The sequence below is a fragment of the Capricornis sumatraensis genome, chromosome 10 (assembly GCF_032405125.1).
Source record: "Capricornis sumatraensis isolate serow.1 chromosome 10, serow.2, whole genome shotgun sequence".
In the NCBI taxonomy this organism is placed as follows: Eukaryota; Metazoa; Chordata; class Mammalia; order Artiodactyla; family Bovidae; genus Capricornis; species Capricornis sumatraensis.
The window spans coordinates 43,677,377-43,699,717 of record NC_091078.1 but is presented as its reverse complement, the minus strand read 5'-3'; the positions used below and the strand labels follow the sequence as shown (position 1 = coordinate 43,699,717).

Genomic DNA, 22,341 nt, shown 5'->3' with positions numbered 1-22,341 from the left:
ATGAGCTATACTTGTCTTCGTGTATTCAGTTCAGTTCAGTCACTCAGTCGTGTCTGACTCTTTGCGACCCCATGAACTGCAGCACACCAGACCTCCCTGTCCATCACCAACTCCCGGAGTCCACCAAAACCCATGTCCATTGAGTCAGTGATGCCATTTAACCATCTCATCCTCTGTTGTCCCCTTCTCCTCCTGTCGTCAATCTTTCCCAGCATCAGGGTCGTTTCAAATGAGTCAGCTCTTTGCATCAGGTGGCCAGAGTATTGGAGTTTTAGCTTCAGCATCAGTCCCTCCAATGAATACCCAGGACGGATCTCCTTTAGGATGGACTGGTTGGATCTCCTTGCAGTCCAAGGGACTCTCAAGAGTTTTTTCCAACACCACAGATCAAAAGCATCAATTCTTTGGCGCTTAGCTTTCTTTATAGTCCAACTCTCACATCCATACATGACTACTGGAAAAACCATAGCCTTGGCTAGACAGACCTTTCTTGACAAAGTAATGTCTCTACTTCTTAATATGCTGTCTAGGTTGGTCACAACTTTCCTTCCATGGAGCAAGCGTCTTTTAATTTCATGGCTGCAATCACCATCTGCAGTGATTTTGGAGCCCCAGAAAATAAAGTCTGCCACTGTTTCCACTGTTTCCCCATCTATTTCCCGTGAAGTGATGGGACCAGATGCCATGATCTTAGTTTTCTGAATGTTGAGCTTTAAGCCCACTTTTTCACTCTCTTCTTTCACTTTCATCAAGAGGCTCTTTAGTTCTTCTTCACTTTCTGCCATAAGGGTGGTGTCATCTGCTATCTGAGGTTATTGATATTTCTTCCAGCAATCTTGATTCCAGCTGGTGCTTCCTTCAGCCCAGCGTTTCTCATGATGTACTCTGCATAGAAGTTAAATAAGCAGGGTGACAATATACAGCCTTGATGTACTCCTTTTCCTATTTGGAACCAGTCTGTTGTTCCATGTCCAGTTCTAACTGTTGCTTCCTGACCTGTATACAGGTTTCTCAAGAGGCAGGTCAGGCGGTCTGGTTATTGCTGAAGCCTAGCTTGAGGATTTTGAGCATTTTACTAGCGTGTGAGATGAGTGCAATTGTGTGGTAGTTTGAACAATCTTTGGCATTATCTTTCTTTGGTATTGGAATGAAAACTGACCTTTTCTAGTCCTGTGGCCACTGCTGAGTTTGCCAAATTTGCTGACATATTGAATGCAGCACTTTCACAGCATCATCTTTCAGGATTTGAAACAGCTCAACTGGAATTCCATTGCCTCCACTAGCTTTGTTTGTAGTGATGCTTCCTAAGGCCCATCTGACTTCACATTCCAGGATGTCCAACTCTAGGTGAGTGTTAGTGATCACAACTTCGTGTATAAAATGCATAAAATCTCTCACCTCTAGTCTAACATTCTCCATATATTAGTTATATGAAAGGAAGTAAAAGTTAAGTATCCTCTGCCTCATCTCCCTTCATAACAAACATTTAACCATAAAAGCCTCTTTACTTATTTGGATCTTGATCAGGATACAGAAGTTTGTTTTCTGTCTCAGGTACAAAACATACTCCCTTGTTTCCTTTTATTTTGTCATTAAAACTAATTTTAATATCAAAAATAAACTGGTAGAATATTTTGCGGTTTGTTCTCAAGCATGGTATGGCCAGTTTAGTATGGGACACACCAAAAAAACTGCATTTCAGATTTTCAACCTTCACAAGAGTTAACTGGCCAAGCAGATGGCAACTCCACCATGACACAGCTCCCTTCCTTTATTTTAAAACAAACCTAAGTACAATACCATTTAATTTTAACCTTCTGGTATTTGATACCTAGGCAAATCTCCATTATTCTAAGACTTCAAACCTAGAAGTGACACTGTAATTTCCAATATTAACCAACCACTTACCATCTTTTAAAAGTTTCTGTAAGATTTTCACAAATATACTGTCTTTAGATACTTCAATTGGATCATCTTTACCATCCGAACTGGACCAGCTAAAAAACAAAATCACCGTGAGCAGAAAATGAAACCATGGCCATAATCTGAAATAAATGACTTGTTTTCTGTTGTGGATTTGTTTTGATGTTTGTAGTGTGCTTCCCTGGTGGCTTAGAGGTAAAGAATCTGCCTCTAGTGCAGGATACTTTGGTTCAGTCCCTGGGTTGTAAGATGCCCTGGAGAAGGAAATGGCTACCCACTCTAGTATTCTTGCTTGGGAAATCCCATGGACAGAGGAGCCTGGTGAGCTACAGTCCATGGGGTTGCAAAAGAGTCAGACACAACTTAGCGACTAAACAACAACAGCAACAACAGGGGGTAAAGAATCTTGAATTTTGTGACACTATTGAAAATTGCTTAAATAAAAGAGCTTCAAATTAGATATACCCAGAGTCTCTAGATATACCCAGAGTCTCTATATTAGATATAAGATGCTACAGCCAGGTAGCATGTATTTAATGTCTAAATCAAGTAGTAAGGTATTTTTCCTAAGAAAATTTTCTAAATAAGTAACAAAACTAGTAATGACCCTAAAGTATGACCTTTCAGAGCACAGACAATAGTTTAAACATAGTTTAAATATATTATAATATATTCTGTTTTTCATAAAATGGCAACCAGTGTCTGATGTAACCTAAATTTTCTTTATCTGGTTGAGATTATCTGCTACTGAAATACAAACCCACAGAACCATGCTCTGTAGTAATCAGTGGCTGCATCCCTCATACTTTGAAGCCAAGACAAGGAATTCCAGTCAAATGACATAGTATGCTTCTTACATACTATGGAGAACCCAACAGGCAGAGCTAGATGCTTCAGAGGATGACCTCCAAGACCATATCTGACAACAATTTAAACTATCTATGAGTGATCACTGGAAGAAATGCTTTGGTAAAAATAATTTCACTGCAATTTCTCAAAGCCACATTAAGAAAAATTGAGTAGAGAAGGCCTTTAGCACTCAAGTCACGTTCTCTTCAAAACTATTTTCTGGGCCAAAATTTTTTTTTAAAAAGTATGGACTTCCCCTGGCGGTCCAATAGTAAAATTCCGCACTTTCACTGCAGGGAGCATGGGTTTGAGTCCTGCTTGGGGAATTAACATGCTGTATCCTATGCAGTCCAGCCAGAATTTAAAAAAAAATTCTTTCCCTGGGAAAAATCCATCTCTACAACTGATTATTCTCAATCTCTCTTTGCCAATGAATCTTAACACCACCATTCCAGTGGACAGAAATCCTTCTCTGCAGGGAGATTACAGTTAAAAAGAGGTCTCAGTAACTTAGGAGACAATACTGATTCTTAAACTGTACTAATTTCTTATTAAAAAAGAAAAGTAGCCTCAAGTCTTCCTATGAAAAACTAGCTCAACTTCTGAGAAAATAAGGAACATATATATTTCTGTGCAAATTGACAATACAAAATTTAAAATCAAAAGTAGAGAATCATTACTCCAGTGGTCCTAAGTCCTTAAACAATTTCTTAATTACTGAATAAAAAAATTAGGATTGCTAATGAAACTATTAACATTTTTATAATATATATTACAGTACAATTAGGTTGCAAAATGAACTGATGCATGATCTCATAATCTTCCTAACAATCCTTTCCCCAAATCATGTCTTAGATTCACTCTATGGGAACTTACTTATCTCTCTGAAGAGCTTTGCAAAGGATTTCCAGTTTTAGATCATTTATATTTACATCTTCCTCCTTCACAGCAAAACAAAAAAAATCTTCATTAAGTCCTGATTTTAAAAAACTACATGTTTAAATTTTAGTTATGTCAGCTCCTAATATTATATAAATATTATTAAGCTTTATTTTAAAATTTTAAGAGTTTCCCTGGTAGCTCAGCTGGTAAAGAATTACCTGTAATTCAGGAGACCCCAGTTCGATTCCTGGGTCAGGAAGATTCCTGGGTCAGGAAGATTCCTGGGAGAAGGGAACAACTACTCACTCCACTATTCTTGCCTGAAAAATTTCATGGACAGAGGAGCCTGGCAAATTTCCCTTTCTGTAAGATGTTAAAGTTGACTCAGGAGAGTAAGACTATCAATAATTTCATGTGAAATTGTATCAGATTATTCTGAGATAACCTGATTTTATCAGGAAGCACAAGAGAGTCAAGATTTTAAACAGAGAAATGGAAGAAGCACAAGCTGGAATCAAGATTGCCGGGAGAAATATCAATAACCTCAGATATGCAGATGACACCACCCTTATGGCAGAAAGTGAAGAGGAAATAAAAAGCCTCTTGATGAGTCAAAGGGGAGAGTGAAAAAGTTGGCTTAAAGTTCAACACTCAGAAAACGAAGATTATGGCATCTGGTCCCATCACTTCATAGTGATGGGAAAACAGAGTGATGGGAAGTAGATGGGGAAACAGTGGAAACAGGGGCAGACTTTATTTTTTTGGGCTCCAAAATCACTGCAGCTGGTTATTGTAGCCATGAAATTAAAAGACGCTTACTCCTTGGAGGAAAAGTTATGACCAACCTAGACAGCATATTCAAAAGCAGAGACATTACTTTGCCAACAAAGGTACATCCAGTCAAGGCTATAGTTTTTCCAGTGGTCATGTATGGACGTGAAAGTTGGACTGTGAAGAAAGCTGAGTGCTGAAGAATTGATGCTTTTGAACTGTGGTGTTGGAGAAGACTCTTGAGAGTCCCTTGGACTACAAGGAGATCCAACCAGTCCATTCTAAAGGAGATCAGTTCTGGGTGTTCTTTGGAAGGACTGATGGTGAAGCAGAAACTCCAATACTTTGGCCAACTCATGTGAAGAGGTGACTCATTGTAAAAGACTCTGATGCTGTGAGGGATTGGGGGCAGGAGGAGAAGGAGATGACAGAGGATGAGATGGCTGGATGGCATCGTCAACTCGTAGGACCTGAGTTTGGCTGAACTCCAGGAGTTGGTGATGGACAGGGAGGCCTGGCATGGTGCAATTCATGGCGTCGCAAAGAGTCGGACACAACTGAGCAACTGAACTGAACATAAAAATCAACATATTATGTCTTTATAATCTTCCAAACTACTCTCAGTTGCAGGGTTGACTATTTACCCTACACAATTATCAATACAATCTTTTTTTTCAAAGCAGGCTGAGAAACAGCTTCTCTTAGGGTGAGCACCATGAAGAATAAATTGACAAAGCAGCCTATCAGTCTGACAAACTAACAATGACTCATTAAATGAAAGAGAAAAACTATGTCAGGACCTTTAAAAGCAATTTTTATTTTTGCAGACAAAAAGATACTTGGAAATGTGTGAGAATTATCAGGAGGTGAGCTCTTTTGACAGCTTTTCTAAAGACTGTTATATACTCCAAGAGTTACAGGTAGCTGAACCAGGTAGTCTTTTAAAATTAAGACATTTTCACAATGTACTCAGTTCTTCAGAAAACTATACACAAATTGTGATCCTTACCTGAGATTATCAAGTGACTTTACATACCTCATCAATATATTCCAACAAGTCCAAAGCCTTCTTGAAATCATACTCATTAGCTCTTCTGTTTTCTTCACAGATATACAGCTGTAGCAAGTTAAAACAAAGGGAGAATTATTGTAAGTCATCCTATAAACAAGACTAGAGAGATTTACAGAGAAGTTACCACATTTAGAGGTATCTTTATAGCAAAGAACAGTGGCACATTTGGAAATTAAACTCCATCTACCTCACAACAAACTGTCTTTTAAAATACACCTATGTTCATTCAGTAATTAACTTTTATAAGTTGTGTATATATAGCTTTAAAATATCAGTAAATTGCTCTTACATTTTTAAAGTTGGTTATAATGCTTTTGAAATGTTCTCATTCAATAGTTTTTTAAACATTGAGACTGATGAGAAAGCATGCAGTTGGTCTACAGTTTACTTAAAAGACAAGAAAACACACCAGTATGTTACCAATGGTTATTCCTGGTTGGTTAGATCACAGCTAACTATATAATCATAAATGTCCCATAATACATCATAAATGTCCTATTAATAACACCTCTTTTTAAAATACTGCATAAAATCCTTTAACAGCAAAGACAATATTCAAACCATTTCAGAAAAAAAGCTATCCACTTGTTGTCACTGTGTTACAACACTTGACAACAATATTTTATTTGTCTCTGAACCCTTCTTCCCCAATGTCAACATCTTTGAAATGGGAATGCAGTATTAAAATTGATAATGTATCAGAGTAAAGTTGGTAAAACTTTTTCCATCTTACCAGTATATAAAACAATGGTCTTACAGGCAACAGTTCCTCAGGTTTTTAAATTAGATATGCTCTATCAGGAGAAGCTGCTGTGAGCTCAATGTGAGCTCAATAGGCAATCTGTTATTAATAATAATAATAATGGCTAAAATACCAAAGTTTTTGAATTGCTTGCTTTCTTAGTAACATAATTAGGGTAAACTCAAGGTGCCTGTAAGACATTGCTCTTATATTTGAAATACCTTCTTGAAAGGAAAAGAGAGAAGGAGAATTAAGGGTGTAACTGTACACAATAAAACTGCCTTATTCTGGGCTGCAGCTCCTAATCTAGCTATGTCCTCAGGAACCTGCTATGTTGCAGAGGAATGAGGAGGATGGCACTTACAGGCTGTGCAAATCCAGTTCCTAAAACCATCTTTCTTTTTAAAGAACCTGAACTCTATCTCTTCATACATATCTGTCTTGTACTAGAAAAGCACAATGGAAGTAATTTCTTCTGGTCACCTGGATAAGCATCTTGAGGAACAGACAGAGAGTTACTGGGGCAGAGGCTGATCCTCCACTTTCTGCTAACTGGCATCCTGCTCCTAAGCAGCTCTGACACCTGACTCCCGAGGATAGTGACCAGGAAAATAGGAAATGGAAAGATGTCTACTCTGAGAAAGTGCACTAAGGGGCCAAGGAAACACAGGTTGTTCTGAGACTAAGACGGTGTAGGGATGTGAAAAGCACATACGCCAATGAGTTGCGATGCGGTCAGTACAGGCATGGCACTGAGACTCAACTGTTTCTCAGCGAGCAGCTGTTCAGGCAGGGTCTCCTGGTGCAGCAGAAAGCGCTCTTGCTCAGCCATTTCTAGAAGACAACGCAGGGAGCAGTATGAACATTCACTTTTGCTCTGTCATCAACAAATATCAATTTAAAAGGGAAAGGAACAGCTCTGAAGGTAATCCCATCACTATTCAGTGATCTGAGAATGTTATTAATTCTGCCTATTCTTGATTCCTAACTATGTTACAAATACTCATGGTCTTATCCATCATATGGATTGTCCCAGCAACCAGAAATATCAGGGAGAGAAGAGCTAAGAAAACAAACCTGATGGAAGCGACTGTAGAGCAGATGGCAATTTCAGAGGCAGAAGTCCCCCAAATCTGAAGTGTCTCAGTCTGTTATAAGGTTACTCTGTAAAGTACTTCTTTTTACCTTATAGGAGTGTCTCGTATAATCTCGTTCACTAAAGGACATGATGAGAACTTTCCAGGAGAACAACACCCAGAGGACTGTGCACCAATTCTATTACCCAGCAATGGTTATTTATCTCCATATGATGAGCTGACAGAGGCTCTGGGTCTGCATAAACCATCATGACCTGGCTTCACCCATGAGAACAAGCTGGGTTGCAGGGAAAAAGGGCTGAGAACTGTTTGCTAACAGCAGTTACAGCAAAATGGAATGACTAAAGCACAGATATGCTCATTTAAATATTGGCATCATTCCACATGATCCCAATCTTGTAAAAACTAAATGGAATTGTTTTGTGCAATTTCCATACCTAAGAAAACACACTGGAAGGATACAGAAAAAAGTAACAGTAGTCATCTCTAGGGTAGTGGGATTATATTATTTTCTTATTGTTATTTTTCTATACTTTACAGATTTCCATAAGGAAATTTTTATATAACCAATATAAAGTTACCTTTTAAATATCTATTCCCTTCAATTAGACATAATGTGGTAATAGTCTGTAGGAAATTACTGAGGCCTGAAAATATTCTCATTGTACTAAGAAAGCGAAAGCTAAGAAGAAGTGATCAAATGCAAAACAATAACCAGATGTAAGGGGGAAAACTAGAAGCAAAACCTCGTGTTAAAACGTTTTGATTGGGGACTTCCCTGCTGGTCCAAGGGTTGGGAGTCCACCTGTTAATGCAGGGGACATGGGTTTGATCCTTGGTCCAGGATTCCACATGCTGCAGGGCAGCTGGGCCCATGCACCATGACTGCTAGAACGTGCATACCCTCGAGTCTGTGCTCCACAACAAAAGAAGCTTCCATAGTGAGGAGCCTGGGCACTGCAATTAAGAGAGTAGCTCCCACTCACTGCAACTAGAGTAAGCTTGCATGCAGCAACAAAGACACAGCACAGCCAAAAATAATAAAAATAAATTAAAAAAAATTTTTTTAAATATTTTTATTAATATGCTCTCTCCCTGACGGCCAGGTAAAAATATGGCTCCCCCTGCAGACTGCCAACCAGCCTTGCAAAACATATACACACTTCTCTAGAACAAAAGGCACCATAAGCATTTAAAAATAAAAGAGTGAAAAATAATTTCTTCCCACAGTGAAAAATAATTTCAATAATAAAAGTTAAATATTAATCCTATGATTTGAGTACTCAATTTTACAAAAAGTAAAACATTTTTCTCAAGGAACACCCAGTGTCTCTGATTGTTAGAACTATGCATTTTGTAGTGTACCCTGGGTCACTACTATGGGCTTCCCTCATAGCTCAGTTGGTAAAGAATCTCCCTGCAATGCGGGAGACCTGGGTTCAATCCCTGGGTTGGGAAGATCCCCTGGAGAAAGGAACCCACTCCAGTATTCTGGCCTGGTGAATTCCATGGACTGTATAGTCCATGGGGTCACAAAGAGTCGACACAACTTAGCAACTTTCATTTCCTTTCTGGGTCACAAAGCTGGTCAGTTGGAAAAAAACATGTGAAACAAGATTGGTCTAATTTCTGTCCGGATTCCTTCCACTACATCTACTCCTTGGAGGAAGAAAGCGACAGCAGTGGAATGTGAATCTAGACCCCAGATAGACTACTCCTGTCGCCAATACCCCTATTTACATATACTTCACCCTGAACCACATGGCTGAGACACCTCCCCAAAGTATGGGATTAGGTATATTCATGCTATCAGGGGTGACACTGCTCTTAGGACTTTTCAGGAAGACAGCCAAGAAATACATTTAAGAAAACAACCATGACTCCATGTGATACATGCAATTCAAATGCAATAATATAGGGTTCTTCCTCACCTTCCTGCTATATTTATACCTCCATTCCCTTTGGTTCTCAAAAATAATATTCTCATTTTCTCAGTCTACAATATACAGAATGTGAAACAGAACAGTTTCACTACTATGACAACAACAATTTTTGAATTCTGAAATCAAGAGCTTCAGAATTACCACCACCTACAGCAAACCCACTAAATAAATGTCATGTTTCTTGGCATGGCAGTTTGTTCTTAGCATATGATTTGCTAAGGGTGTAATCAGAGTACTCTGTCCAAATCATTTGAATTTATTCTTTAGGAATTCTTATTTAAAGCACAAATTACTTTTCTATAAAAAGAGAACCCTGATTATATAACTGAGTAATTGTCTAAGAACACCGAATAGAAAGGGGATGGCTCCTGTCTCTAAAGGATCCCATTAACTGATAACAGGAATGCATTCTAAGATTACACTGACAGCATGACTGACTTATACATCTTCTTGTTCAAATACTGCCTTTTACCTTCAATTTTTTCTTGCAGTGTATCTTCTGAAAAGTCTGATGCTAATGCAGCCAATTTACTCAAGCCAAGAAGGGTTTTTTTCTTTGCAAAGTAACGAGTTTCCCTATTTGCCAAACCCAGAAGTGTTGCATGAGCCTAAAATAACAAAATACGAAAACTGTGGTAAAATTCTCAGTATTAAGTCAAGTTAAAATAATGATTAAATAAAACCCAAACCTGCTTTCCTCTCCTCAAGCTATATCAATGAAAGATCAAGTCACTATCAGGAAAACTTAAAACAGATCAGCAGCATACTTTGAGAGTAATCACACAATAAAATATCAGCCACTCACACTAGTCACTGGGAGAAGAGACATGTATAAAATGTTTGCTCTATAATATTCACTACAACACCTTGTCAAGGAGAAACTTGTTTATTTAATGTTTCTACTGGTAATTTGAACATTTCTATTATAAGAAAATACTCATTACAAAAAATGGCCAATGACTGCTCAAATTATGTGAGAGAAAGATAGACATTTAAAAAAAATCTGTAATATTTAACTATAAAAAAACAAACTAGCTAAAAACTAAATTGAAAATTGCCTAAATCTGATCCATACAGCTGAAACCTTACCTTTTCTAATTCTTGGCTGTTAATTTCGTGTAACCAGCTGAGATGTTCATGAGCTTGTAAAAAGTTCGCCAACTGTCCATGCTGAGAAATGGGCTGAGATAATAATTTGCCTCGCTTTCCTTTCTCCAGATACCAACGAAAGAGAAAGTCTGAAAAATTCTGTAAAGAACAAAGCAAGAATCCAATAATATTTAGTAATACAGTTTCAAAAAATACATTTCTGATGAAAAAGCATTATGTATTTTTTCCAAAGGTCTTAGACTCCAGCATGGAAATCCTGTTTTTAAACACCAAGTTCCTAATTGTAGGGTCCTCAAATGACTTCATTTGACAAAGGAGGACCTTCAGATTCAGAATGGGGATCTTGCTCAACGTCACCCGGAATCTGGATGTGCTCTGTCCAATATGGTCGTCACTGCTCACATGTAGCTGTTTAAACAATCTAAAATGTAAAAATCAATTCCTCAGAGACATCAGTCACATTTCAAGTACTCAAAAGGCCATCTGTGGCTGGAGACTCCCATTTTGGACAGCACATATGAGCAAGACCTCGTTACAGGAAGGTCTACTGGACACTACTGGGACTCCATCCTTCCAGGGTGAAAGATTTCAGGGTAGAACCGTGTGCCATGCATTCATGTGGCTGGCGTGATAAATCAGAATTTAGCGAGACTCCAAATGTCCAGGACATTTGCTGGATCCTGCAGTAGAGTAAGAGGTTGGGCTGGAAGGAAGACAAGTGTCCTGCAGGCTCACACATTACTTACGAGATGTTTCCACAAAAAGGGGAATTCTGCAAAGAACCACCAGTCCCATTAGATATTTGAAACCAATTAATTCATTGGAACCTTTGTTCCAATGGAATGTTCACTGGAATGAATGAATGTAACAGAAGCAGCAATCAAGCCCTGGCCTACCTCTATTCTTGATGAATTGAGTGATCTGCCTTTCATTTTATCTGCCTTCCAGGGGAGAAGGCAATGGCACCCCACTTCAGTACTCTTGCCTGGAAAATCCATGGACAGAGGAGCCTGGTAGGCTGCAGTCCATGGGGTTGCTAAGAGTCGGACATGACTGAGCGACTTCACTTTCACTTTTCACTTTCATGCATTGGAGAAGGCAATGGCAACCCACTCCAGTGTTCTTGCCTGGAGAATCCCAGGGACGGAGGAGCCTGGTGGGCTGCCGTCTATGGGGTCGCACAGAGTCAGACACGACTGAAGCAACTTAGCAGCAGCAGCAGCAGGGGAGAAAAACCAGTGCTGATTTCCATCTTTATGGTTAACACGCACAAAGTCCAAAGCACAACTTAGGAAGCAGAAAACTATGAATATGTAGATAACAGAAGCAGACTTAAGAATGATCATTTTGGAATTAGCACAAAAGAACTTCAACTAATTAACAAATTTTTTTTTTTTAAGTAAAAGAAACAAAGTAGAATGCATGGAAAATGTCAACAGAGAATAAGAATTCTTAAAAAGAATAAAAATTACAATAAGCACAAAGTACTTATTTTAGCACTATTATGAAATACAAGATAAGTCAGGTCCAGAAATCAGGTACTGATCAAATAAGTTATATCCAGTCCATGAAATACCATAACACCATTAAAAATGTGGTTGTGTGATATTCAATGATATGGACAAATGTCTGTCATGTATTAAGTGAAATAAGCAGTTAATAAAACATGCTTCATAGATTAAAAAGACTAAACCAAATGTTTAAAAAAGAATTCTCTCTGGTGGTAGAATTATGAATGATTTTTAAATCTTCTTTTTTTTTATGGTGGTCTCCTGAATTTTATACAATGTTATGTTTATAAAAAATCAGATTTTATATAAAGATCAACTGGCTAAATAAACTGGCTTTAAGGAACAACTTAAATTTACATAGATAGTGTCATAATGGGAACTTAAAAAAAAAATTAGGCATTAAAAAAAAAAGGAAGCATGATATCAAAGAAGGAAAACAAGACTCTTAGGTAAATGGGAATCTGAGCTCTCTCAACATTAGCATTCTATGCTCCCAAGATCTTCCATTCAAACTGTGGAACTCTACCAATATTACTACATCTAAGTACTTCGAAAATATAAAACTATAAATAAAAGTCTTGACATATTTTTCAAAGGTCAAAGAATCCTTCTGTAATATTTATATATAAAAAACTGTCTGACAATTTACAAAGAAACATAACGTACAGAATAGTATCCAGTAAATTGCAAAAAGACTGCACTGTCTTCCTAAAACTCCAAGTAGGAACTTCCCTGGTGGTACTATGGATGAGAATCTGCCTGCCAATACAGGGGATGTGGGTTCGATCCCACATTTGAGAAGATTCCACATGCCATGAATCAACTAAGCCCAAGCGTCACAACTGAGCCTGTGCTCTAGGCCCAAAACCTGCAACTCCTGAAGCGCAGGTGCCTAGGGTCTACGCTCTGCGACAAGAGAAGCCACTGCAAGGAGACACCACAGCCTGCAACCAAGAGTAGCTCCCACTCACTGCAGCTGGAGAAAGCCTGCATGCAGCAACGAAGACCCAGTGCAACCAAAAATAAATAAATAAATAAAATTACACACATTAAAAAAAAAAACATACGTAAGATGTAAAATGGTAAAGCCTTCTTACAGGATCCACTGCCTACAGCCCTGTGTTCATTACCTGATCAGCAAACTGGGTCATGTAGCGCTGTAGTCTGGTCTGGTTGTCAGTCTGCTCACACATTTGTACCAAGATATCAAAGTCACAGTATTTTTCTGCCAATGAAGCAGCCCATGGGTACTGGCCTAGTGTGACTGTGGGAATGAGAACAGATGAGAAAAAAATCCTATTAGTGAAAACTTAATACATAATAAAAAATAATATTACTTGAAAATTTGCCTTTATTCCTATTACATACTAAAAGTAATTAATGGAAACCTTTCTATTTATTGGCATTTAGTTTCATAATCCATATAAACTCATTAAAGATGTATATTCAGCCCTTCCTTCATCACTGCCCACCTAAGATGCTACTCCCCTCCTTCATGTAGCAAGACAAGCTCCTCCTCAGTCTTGGCTATGACCGTCTGGCTATGTCCTCTGCTGCAGTCTCATCACCCATCCACACCCTCGAATGGCCCTTATCTGCTCTGCCGGTGGGCTAGCCATTCCTATGAAGGTCTCAGACAGTATCAAGTTCTTTGAGGGCCGTCTCCACACGCTGATAATTTATTCCTTTGTAAATCATCTTCAGCATTCTCTAGGATACCAAGTTAAGTAATGACAATAAGCCCGAACAGATGAACACAGAAAGACATACATATGAAGTGTTGCTTAAGTTCTGAACTACAACTGAGTTAACGATGTTGTACTGAATACTTCTGCCTGAATGATCTGACTCCTCCATTTGTTCTGTAGACTCAAAGACCCATAGCCCTCACTATTAAATATGCACTTACGAAGCGGAGATAAGAGATCTGATCTTTTCTGTAGGTATTCCATTTCCAGATTGCTATATCTTTCTTGATCATTGGATTTGTCCACAGACTTGAGCTGAGAAACATAACCATCCAAGAAGCCATCAATCAGTGCTACTAGCTGCTCTGTTAGAACGTTTCGGAGATTGCTGTCTGCCTGAGGATAAACCATCTTCAGGACAGTCCTATGCTGGCGCACTATTGCTGTTCGGATGCCAGCAGGACCGCTGGTTGCTGTGAAATCACACAAAATAACAGCACAAGTAAGGGTTCCATAATGGCTACAGGGAAGACCAACTGCCTAAAAATTACATCCTGTCACCTTTGATGGAAAAAGAAATCAAACAAGGGGTCAGTAGAAACTTGTCTATGTACTGCTCAAAAGCATCTTCTCTATGGAGATGGCCTTGGCAAAGTCAAGTAAACCTGACTCTTCTTCCTTCTAAATTCCTTTAATGCTATTCCACTTACTTCTGTGTGTTAAATCAACATAAAATATAGTCGCTACTTTCAGGGCCTGCTTCTATGCATACATACTAAAACCTAGTAGATGCACAAATATCAGTTAAAAAATTAAGCTATAGAGACAGCTGCAAATTATTTCAAGGGAATAAAGTGATTTTTCGTAAGATCTGCTCATCTTGGAGATGTCACTTATATCATTTTTTATTTCATTTACAAACTTGTACTAGGAGAATAATATGACTCCCCAAAATAACAGACCATTAGAAACATGTTTTGGGACATCCTAGTGGTTAAGAATTCACCTGCTAATGCAGGGACACAGGTTCACTCCCTGGTTTAGGAAGATTCCACATGCCACAGAGCAACAGCCCATGTGCCGCAGCTACTAAGCCCCCATGCTGCGGCTACTGGAGCTTGTGTGCCTAGAGCCCGTGCCCCACAACAGAGAAGCCACTGCAATGAGAAGCCAGTCAATGGCAGTGGAGAGCAAACCCTGCTAGCCACAACCAGAGAAAAGCCCTTGTGGCCTTGTGCGCAACAAAGAACCAGCACAACCAAAAAAAAGAAAAATATATATAATTTGAGGAATTGCTAACGATCCGAAAATTGGGATCAGTGCCTGCAGTCTCACCTGTCCATGGAATATACTCAGGTTCTTTTTCTCCTGGCTCTTCTCTTCTATACAAGGAGTTCCTATTTTGTCGATAGTGACTAGCAGCTTGCAGCATGTCCTGGGAAATGAAATGTGTTATCACATGCCGGGAATTAGGGATCCCAGGATCTCTGAGATTATCTGAAACATCAAGTTCTATTATTACAAAAAATTACTCAGCACAGGCCTGTAGGACTACTTTTTGATTCTTTCTGCATTTGAAATTTGTTTTACCCCATAATCTAACTTCAATTTTATAAAATTACGGTAACCGAAGTAGGAAAATCATCACTATAATATCCATGAGGTAAAATTAAATGGAATGTTTTAAGTGAGCTTTTGAGTAATTAAAAAAGAGAAACTTATTTGTTGTTTCTCAGTTGCTAAGTGGTGTCTGACAATTATTTAGATAATTACAATAAAATTAATACATTTACAATGATATATATGTCCTTCTCCAAAATAAAAGGTTTATTCTACCAAGCAGAAACTTTTAATATGCATGAGGCACACACTCAAAATGTCTGCTAACTGACTGATAAAATTACTGATGCTTTCCTAACTTTTTGGAATTAACAAATGGCTAACCCATTATGGATTGCTGGTGATGCAGAGGAGGAATACGGAAACCACTTTCTCTTCTGTCCACGGTCTGGGCTTTGATTTGCTAGAATCTTCATATGCTTGTACCTTGAGAATACTGTTCACATTGATCACCACCTCCGCCCATTCAACTGATTCCACGGACGTGTCCTTCAAGACTTGTTCCTCGTACTCCAGTAAACACTCACAGATGGTATCTACCTGGGATGCCTGCGGAGGACAGAGACAGCACCCACTAGTAAGAGGAACCATGCTGACAGGTGACAATCACAACTGCCTAGAATCGACCCAGCAGGCTTTTCTCACTAAGTTACATCCTCTGCTTAGTAGTCAGGGGGATAGTCAGTGACGAAAACAAATTTAAAAACCAAGGAAAGCTAGAATCTCCTAACTTTTAAAAGGTAGCGAGCCCAAATAACAGTCTGATAAATAAACAAATTCTGAACTGTTAGCAGGTAGAGTTTTTATTTAAATATCAAGTAACTGAAATATTTGTTTATTAGAGTTATAAAGGCTCAATGCCACCTTTAAATAGTATTAGGTTACAAATAATGTCACATTACAATGTAAGACCCTAAACTAATGAATTAAACAAATGAAGCAATGGATAAAAATAGTGATTCAACTGGCTAATGAACAGGCTAATTTCTTTCTTTGAGGAATTTATTTTCTTTAGACATAATAGAAATGTTTGTAGAATAGTAGTAGCTACATTGGAGAGGGCGGTGGCAACCCACTCCAGTACTCTTGCCTGGAAAATCCCATGGACGGAGGAGCCTGGTGGGCTGCAGACCATGGGGTCGCTAAGAGACACGGGTGAGCCAATTCACTTTCACTTTTCACTTTCATGCATTGGAGAAGGAAATGGCAACCCACTCCAGTGTTCTTGCCTGGAGAGTCCCAGGGACGGGGGAGCCTGGTAGGCTGCTGTCTATAGGGTCGCACAGAGTCGGACACGACTGAAGTGACTTAGCAGCAGCAACAGTAGCTACATAGAAACTAAATATATAACTTATAACTGTTCTTTTCTTTTATCATTAATTATTAACACATAAAGGTAAGTGAGGAAAAATGTTAAGCACTGAAACATTTGCTTCCAGTTTCAGCTCACAGTTAAGCTTTCACCCCCCTTAACTTATCAAGTGGATATTTACTTGGTAGTTAGAGTTGGCATAGCATTGGGCATGCAAAGATAAAAAGAAATGGAAATCAGATTTGCGGCCCTCAAGGAGCTTACAAACCAGCTGAAGGAACAAGACATAGACACACACACAATGCAGCCCAAATAAAGTCACTGTCTTTCAAATCTTGTTCTTCCTTTAGTATTTCTGGTGTCCCTCAAAGGCATCCTAACAGCCCGAGCAAGAAACCTCTGGCACATGGAATTTGTAAGTTTTTTACACTGTTAATGTGAAAAAGATAACGAAAGCAAATGTGACATAGAGGCAGAAAATAACATAAGAGCAAATAAAATGCCAAAACATTTGCTAAATACCCTATCACATATGTTACGTGTTCAGTGGTTTCAAATATGGCTCATAAGCTGTACCAACACAGTTGGGAGCTGAACCAACACAGTTCTGAAGCTGTGAACTTGCTTTTTAAAGCCCCAGGAGGTGTGGGGCCCCTTCTCAGACTGGAGGCAAGGCGGAGGGTGCCCCTTCAAGCAGAGCCTGTATTACTTTATCTTTTACCTGGACTGCAAGATCACCTTGCCCAGCAATCAGAGCCTAACTTTGGTTAACCAATTCATCTCTTAAAATGCTAATACCTGTTTGTAATGTAATTTACTACTTCCAAGTGGATGGACAGGTAAAAAGAAAAAAAATTGATCCATATTAAACTTATGTATTCCTTCTTCAGTTCTCTTGAATTCTTTTTTCTTGAATTCTCTTTTTTTATTATGATTATGCTATATGGAAGGACCTTTAGAACTTTACCCAAAGACCAGTAAATGTAAAAAGAAGTGAAGATAAATGGTGATGTAAACAATCTTAAACATTATCATTTTTTATATGGAGTGTTCTTTTGAGGAACCAATCATATTTTAAATTTTTTTCTCCTGTCATATCCTATGGTACTACTCATCAATTATGTATCCTTCTAACTGATAAGTTTCAGACTCTTCCTTTTTTTCCCCAGTTAACTAGAAAATGTACACATACTCAATTAACCTATATGCTTAGTACTTTGATCTAAAAGTCAAAAAAGGAATCAGGCTCTTGCTCAATTCAATCTGTCATCAATAATTTAAAAAAAAAACCCTTTATCATGTAAAATTATGTATGAATAAAGACAAAAAGGTGGAGAAGGAAATGGCAACCCACTCTAGTATTCTTGCCTGGAGAATCCCATGGACAGAGGAACCTGGTGGGCTACAGTGGGTGGATCGTACATGACCTGGTGGGTCGGACATGACTGAAGCAACTTAACACATAGCACATCCTAGATGCTAACACTGATTACCAAAACTTAATTTCCATTTTCCATAGCTCAAAATCTTAAAATCCAGGGGATGAGTAATTAAATTATCTTATTTCTGTTTACTTTCTCTGGTGACAATTCCGTCATGCCTTAAATAGGACAACGCGCAATTCTGGCTAATTTACCACTGTTATCTTATCTTATCCAAGTCCACCTAAATAGTGCTGTCCCTGCAGAGGACTGTGAACATAAGTGATGTGGTAATTTGTTAAATTACTGAGTGCACCTTCCCAATAAAAAAGGAACTGGTCAGGAGCACAGTTTCTGCCTGACCTGAGCTGAACTGTGCTCACGATCCACTCTCCCTCCACTCACAACTGGAGATCTGTGCAAATGCACCAACCCTGCCACGTGGCTAAGGCAGGAAAGGACAATTAAGACATTGTATCTGGAGGACAAATCAACCTTCTCCTGTCCCATCCTCAGTGGGGTATGAGGAACAGTTATGGGACATGTGATGTCCTGTGATGCCACAGAACCTGAACTACCCTTCTCTTTATGGTGATTATACTTTAAAAAATGATCCTGTTTTGTGTATTTTTTTCTACAACATATTTTCAGTGCATCTTTTTCCTTATTAAATCCAATATTCAAATAAAAAGGTGAACATGGGGAAAAAAAGACAAAAAGGGAAACAAAAGAATGACAATAGTTTGGTTAGATAAAAAAACCTGAGGTGAATTGTCTTTCTTTAATTCAGATTTCAGGCATACTTCCTTGATTAAAAAACAAAATGAAACAGAAAAATGTTTTGCCTTACATTCCCTAGAAAACAAACCCAAACGTATAAAAATGATGTCTTCGTCAAACTAGATACATTTATGGAGTCAACAGATCTGAACATAGTTCAGTGTCAAATTATTTTCAGGTTACAGTACATCAAATACTCAGAATAAAAAAGACTCTTGGCAGAGGCTACTAGTTGCTAGATTATAGCTAAATTGTAGGAGGAAGGAATCAAAATTAGAGGCACCAAACAGAGAAGTTTCCCAAATGCAAAAAACAATTCCACATTCCACAGAATTGGGGGAAGGCTAGCACTGTTTCTAAACTCAGATAATGCCACAAAGGTAGGAGGGAGAGTTCCAGGAAGGACTATGAACTCCAGAAGCAGCCTATCAGCATGCCCAAAACACTGCTGCAGGTGGCTCAGAGCAGGGCCTGTGGTCCCCACTGAGACAGCCGGCCCTGGGCCGTGGTATCAGTGCTCACTCATGGAGACGGGAGGCAGCCCTGTCCTTCACAAGGCTGGGAGCACTCACTCAGGTACCAGAGCTGTGGGCTGACTTCCAGCACCTTCATCTCTTCTCCCTCCCAAGTTTACAGGAGGTTTTCCTTTTCTCTGAAAATAAATCTGACTTTAAAAGTGAAGTGGAAGGAATTCCCAGGTGGTCCAGTGGTTAAGTATTCGCCTGCCAAAAGGGACAAGGTTGATCCCTGGTCCGGGAGGATTCTACCTGCCATGGGGCAACTACTGAAGCCCTTGCAAGTAGCACCTGTGCTCCACAACAAGAAAAAGCTCACACACAGCAGTGAAGACTCAGCACAGTCAAAAAAAAAAAAAAAAAAGATGCAGAGCAGGATCCTAGCAGGCAGCTGAGAAGAGTTTAGAGAAGGGACTATCTACAAAGCAACGGGTAAGAGTAAGGGCACTCAGACAGAACAGTGTAGCCTTGGGCTACAAGAGGCAGGGAGACACGACTCGCTCCAGGCCTGAAGGGGCACGGGGATGGAGCAGTTGCTGGACACACAAAGAGGGCAGCCGAAGAGGAGGCTGGTCCAACAGCAGGCGCAGCAAACAGGCAGAAGCAGCAGGGAAGAAAGGTGGGGACGATGCTCCAAGCTCTGACCCGACGGCGCTGCCGCTCCATCAAAGCCAACAGCAATGCAGGGGCAGGAGAGCCCACTGTGGAGATGCCCTCCAGGGCAGAGTCAAGACGGGTGTGAGGAAGCACAGAGAAAACATCAGACATGACAGAGAGGACTTTGTCGTCAACTTCCCAAGCTCTCATTTACAGGGAAAGTGATCAGTGAGTGATGCTTCTGAGCGATAATTTAACCAGAAAACATGGAGTTCAATTCAAAACTCAATGAGATCTTCTGTCCTCAACCCTCTCCTTGCTGGGGGTCCATTCAGTAAATGGCCGTGCTCCAGAGTCGTGCTAAGGGGAGGAGGGGGCTCATCTCACCTCTCTGAAGAAGACATCTGCAGGCGTCAGGTTGGACGGGACATCACAGTCCCTCTTGTTCAAAGCCATCAGGATCACTGTGTTCATGAGTTCAGGAAGCCTCGAGTGGTGGTTCTTAAGGATGATGGCAGCAGCCAGCTTCTCGGCATGCTCACAGAGCAGTAGCCGTGTGGCCATCGGCATCCCTCTCACTGGAAAAGTGCTGAGACGTCTAAAGAGGCCGACCTTGTGGAAAAACCAACATGTGTTCTTAGAGAGCATTCAAAGTAAAACACAGGAGGATGCGGTCGTAATTCCACCAGAAGCACAGTGGGCACAGAGAGGCTGGCCCCAGTCTCCCCCAAAAAGATCTCCCGCTGTCTGTCTTTGGGGCTGTTACACACACACACACACACACACACACACACACACACACACACACGCACCCATGCACACACGCACCCAGCCAGGGCAATTTACACCTATAAGAAAGTACAGGTGTTTCTTTTCTAAGATTACAGTGACCCCAGAGATTCTGTCAACTACTGTTGTCTCTCCCTATCTTACTCCTCAAATTATTGCTTATGGTTATCAAAGAATTGTAAAATCATTCTTTTCTACCTACATTAATCAACTCCTCTCAACTCCAGACCTTTGGAACTAGAAACTCAGCAGTCTTCCTGTTCCAGAACCCTAAAGCCAGGAGGAGGATGGGGTCTCTAACCCTCTCCATTAGCTGCCTCTTTACTTGATGCCTATTTCTGCCTCAAGAAGGAGAGTTTATATTTAAAACTATTTCTGTAGATACAAGTATGTAGTTGTACATTTTCCCTGATTATTAATGCAGATCTTTCAATGAAATAAGCTCTAAATATTAAAGGAAATATAAAGGCGCAGGCAAAGTGGGATTTTTAGATCTGGACAGACATTCCTTTGCAACAGACACTGCTGCCAGCAGCTGTGCGACTCCACGAGGGTCTGAGCCCAGGGAGACTGTGACAAGAGATGCCGCACCAGGTCCAGCTCTACTGCTCCTGCCCTCGAAGAACTAAGTGTTCCCTTAGTGTGGCATGTTAGGGCCACGGACTCCTCCCATGCCAACAAGCCCACCCTCTGGCAACGTGACCTTGCCACTTCTCCCATCTAAAAGCAGAATCAATTTCTCAATCCCTTTGATCTGGCCTAGCCTTGTGACTTATTTTGACCAATAACACTTTGGTGGAAATGACAATATGTGATGCCTGAAGCCTACAGCCTTAAGTTCACCTCCTCAGAGTGCTCCCTGGAGGAGAGCACTGGCATAGGAGGCCAGTCCAGCCTAGAGGAGGATGAGACTAGGTAGGTAGGAACCAAGAGGCCCCAGCAGATTGAATAGCACTGCCTGCCAGTCAGGTAAGATACCTGGGGACGTGCCAGCTCAGTCAACCCCAAATGTGGTTCAAGGAGGGGGCCCATGGGAAGTCAGCAGGACTACCTGTCAAACCCACTGAGTTGTTTCAACTGAGTACATCCTGGGGTGTTTGTTATGTGTTAATAGTTAACTGATACACTTGACAATTACATCAGGAGAAAATGTGTTTTTTCCCCATTGATCTGTAGCCAATCTAAAATACTAAGAAAAGGAAGAACTCAATGAATAAATAAAGTTGTCTTGTCACGACAAGAAGAGTACACAGGAGCCAAACCATGCATTAAAAGTGAAGCGGTATGCAGGATTAGAAACAACCAAGACATTTCTGGAATCCTCTAGAACCACGCTGTCCAATAAGGTAGCCATTATCCAACAAAGTAGTGACTGAAATGTTAGTCAATTAAAAAAAAAACCCTTCAGTTCCTCAGCTGCAGCAGCAATTCTGATTACTCAGCAGTTGCTGGGGACTGAGGCTGCCATGCTGGGCCAGACTCAGGCCAGCCCACCGCTACAGAGTGCTCTGTTACGGAGCTGACTGCAGTTTTTTCAACAGAGACATTTCTAATGTGGGAGAAAAACACAGAAAAATGGGAATAATCTAACTTTTCTGGATTATGCCTGGGAGACACAATTGATCAATAAGGCAAGGATAGGTGATTTTATGTAACAACTCTGTCTAGCAACAAAAACATTGTCTAATTTTGGGCACAATATAAATGGCAATTTCCCTC

The 22,341-nt window shown here is 39.9% G+C and overlaps 1 protein-coding gene across 1 annotated transcript in view; it reads right to left on the bottom strand.

Moving 5' to 3' along the window:
• The window catches only part of NUP133 (nucleoporin 133), a 55,213-nt gene that overhangs the window by 5,651 nt on the left and 27,221 nt on the right, over positions 1 to 22,341 (bottom strand). The window contains exons 15-25 of the mRNA XM_068982375.1: positions 20,221 to 20,445; positions 15,635 to 15,757; positions 14,924 to 15,023; positions 13,810 to 14,061; positions 13,031 to 13,164; positions 10,369 to 10,527; positions 9,752 to 9,887; positions 6,955 to 7,073; positions 5,462 to 5,542; positions 3,649 to 3,713; positions 1,909 to 1,997 (exon numbers count right to left, since the gene is read on the bottom strand). Of these exons, the coding sequence (XP_068838476.1) occupies positions 1,909 to 1,997; positions 3,649 to 3,713; positions 5,462 to 5,542; positions 6,955 to 7,073; positions 9,752 to 9,887; positions 10,369 to 10,527; positions 13,031 to 13,164; positions 13,810 to 14,061; positions 14,924 to 15,023; positions 15,635 to 15,757; positions 20,221 to 20,445 (1,483 nt within the window). The remainder of the gene's footprint in view (positions 1 to 1,908; positions 1,998 to 3,648; positions 3,714 to 5,461; positions 5,543 to 6,954; positions 7,074 to 9,751; positions 9,888 to 10,368; positions 10,528 to 13,030; positions 13,165 to 13,809; positions 14,062 to 14,923; positions 15,024 to 15,634; positions 15,758 to 20,220; positions 20,446 to 22,341) is intronic.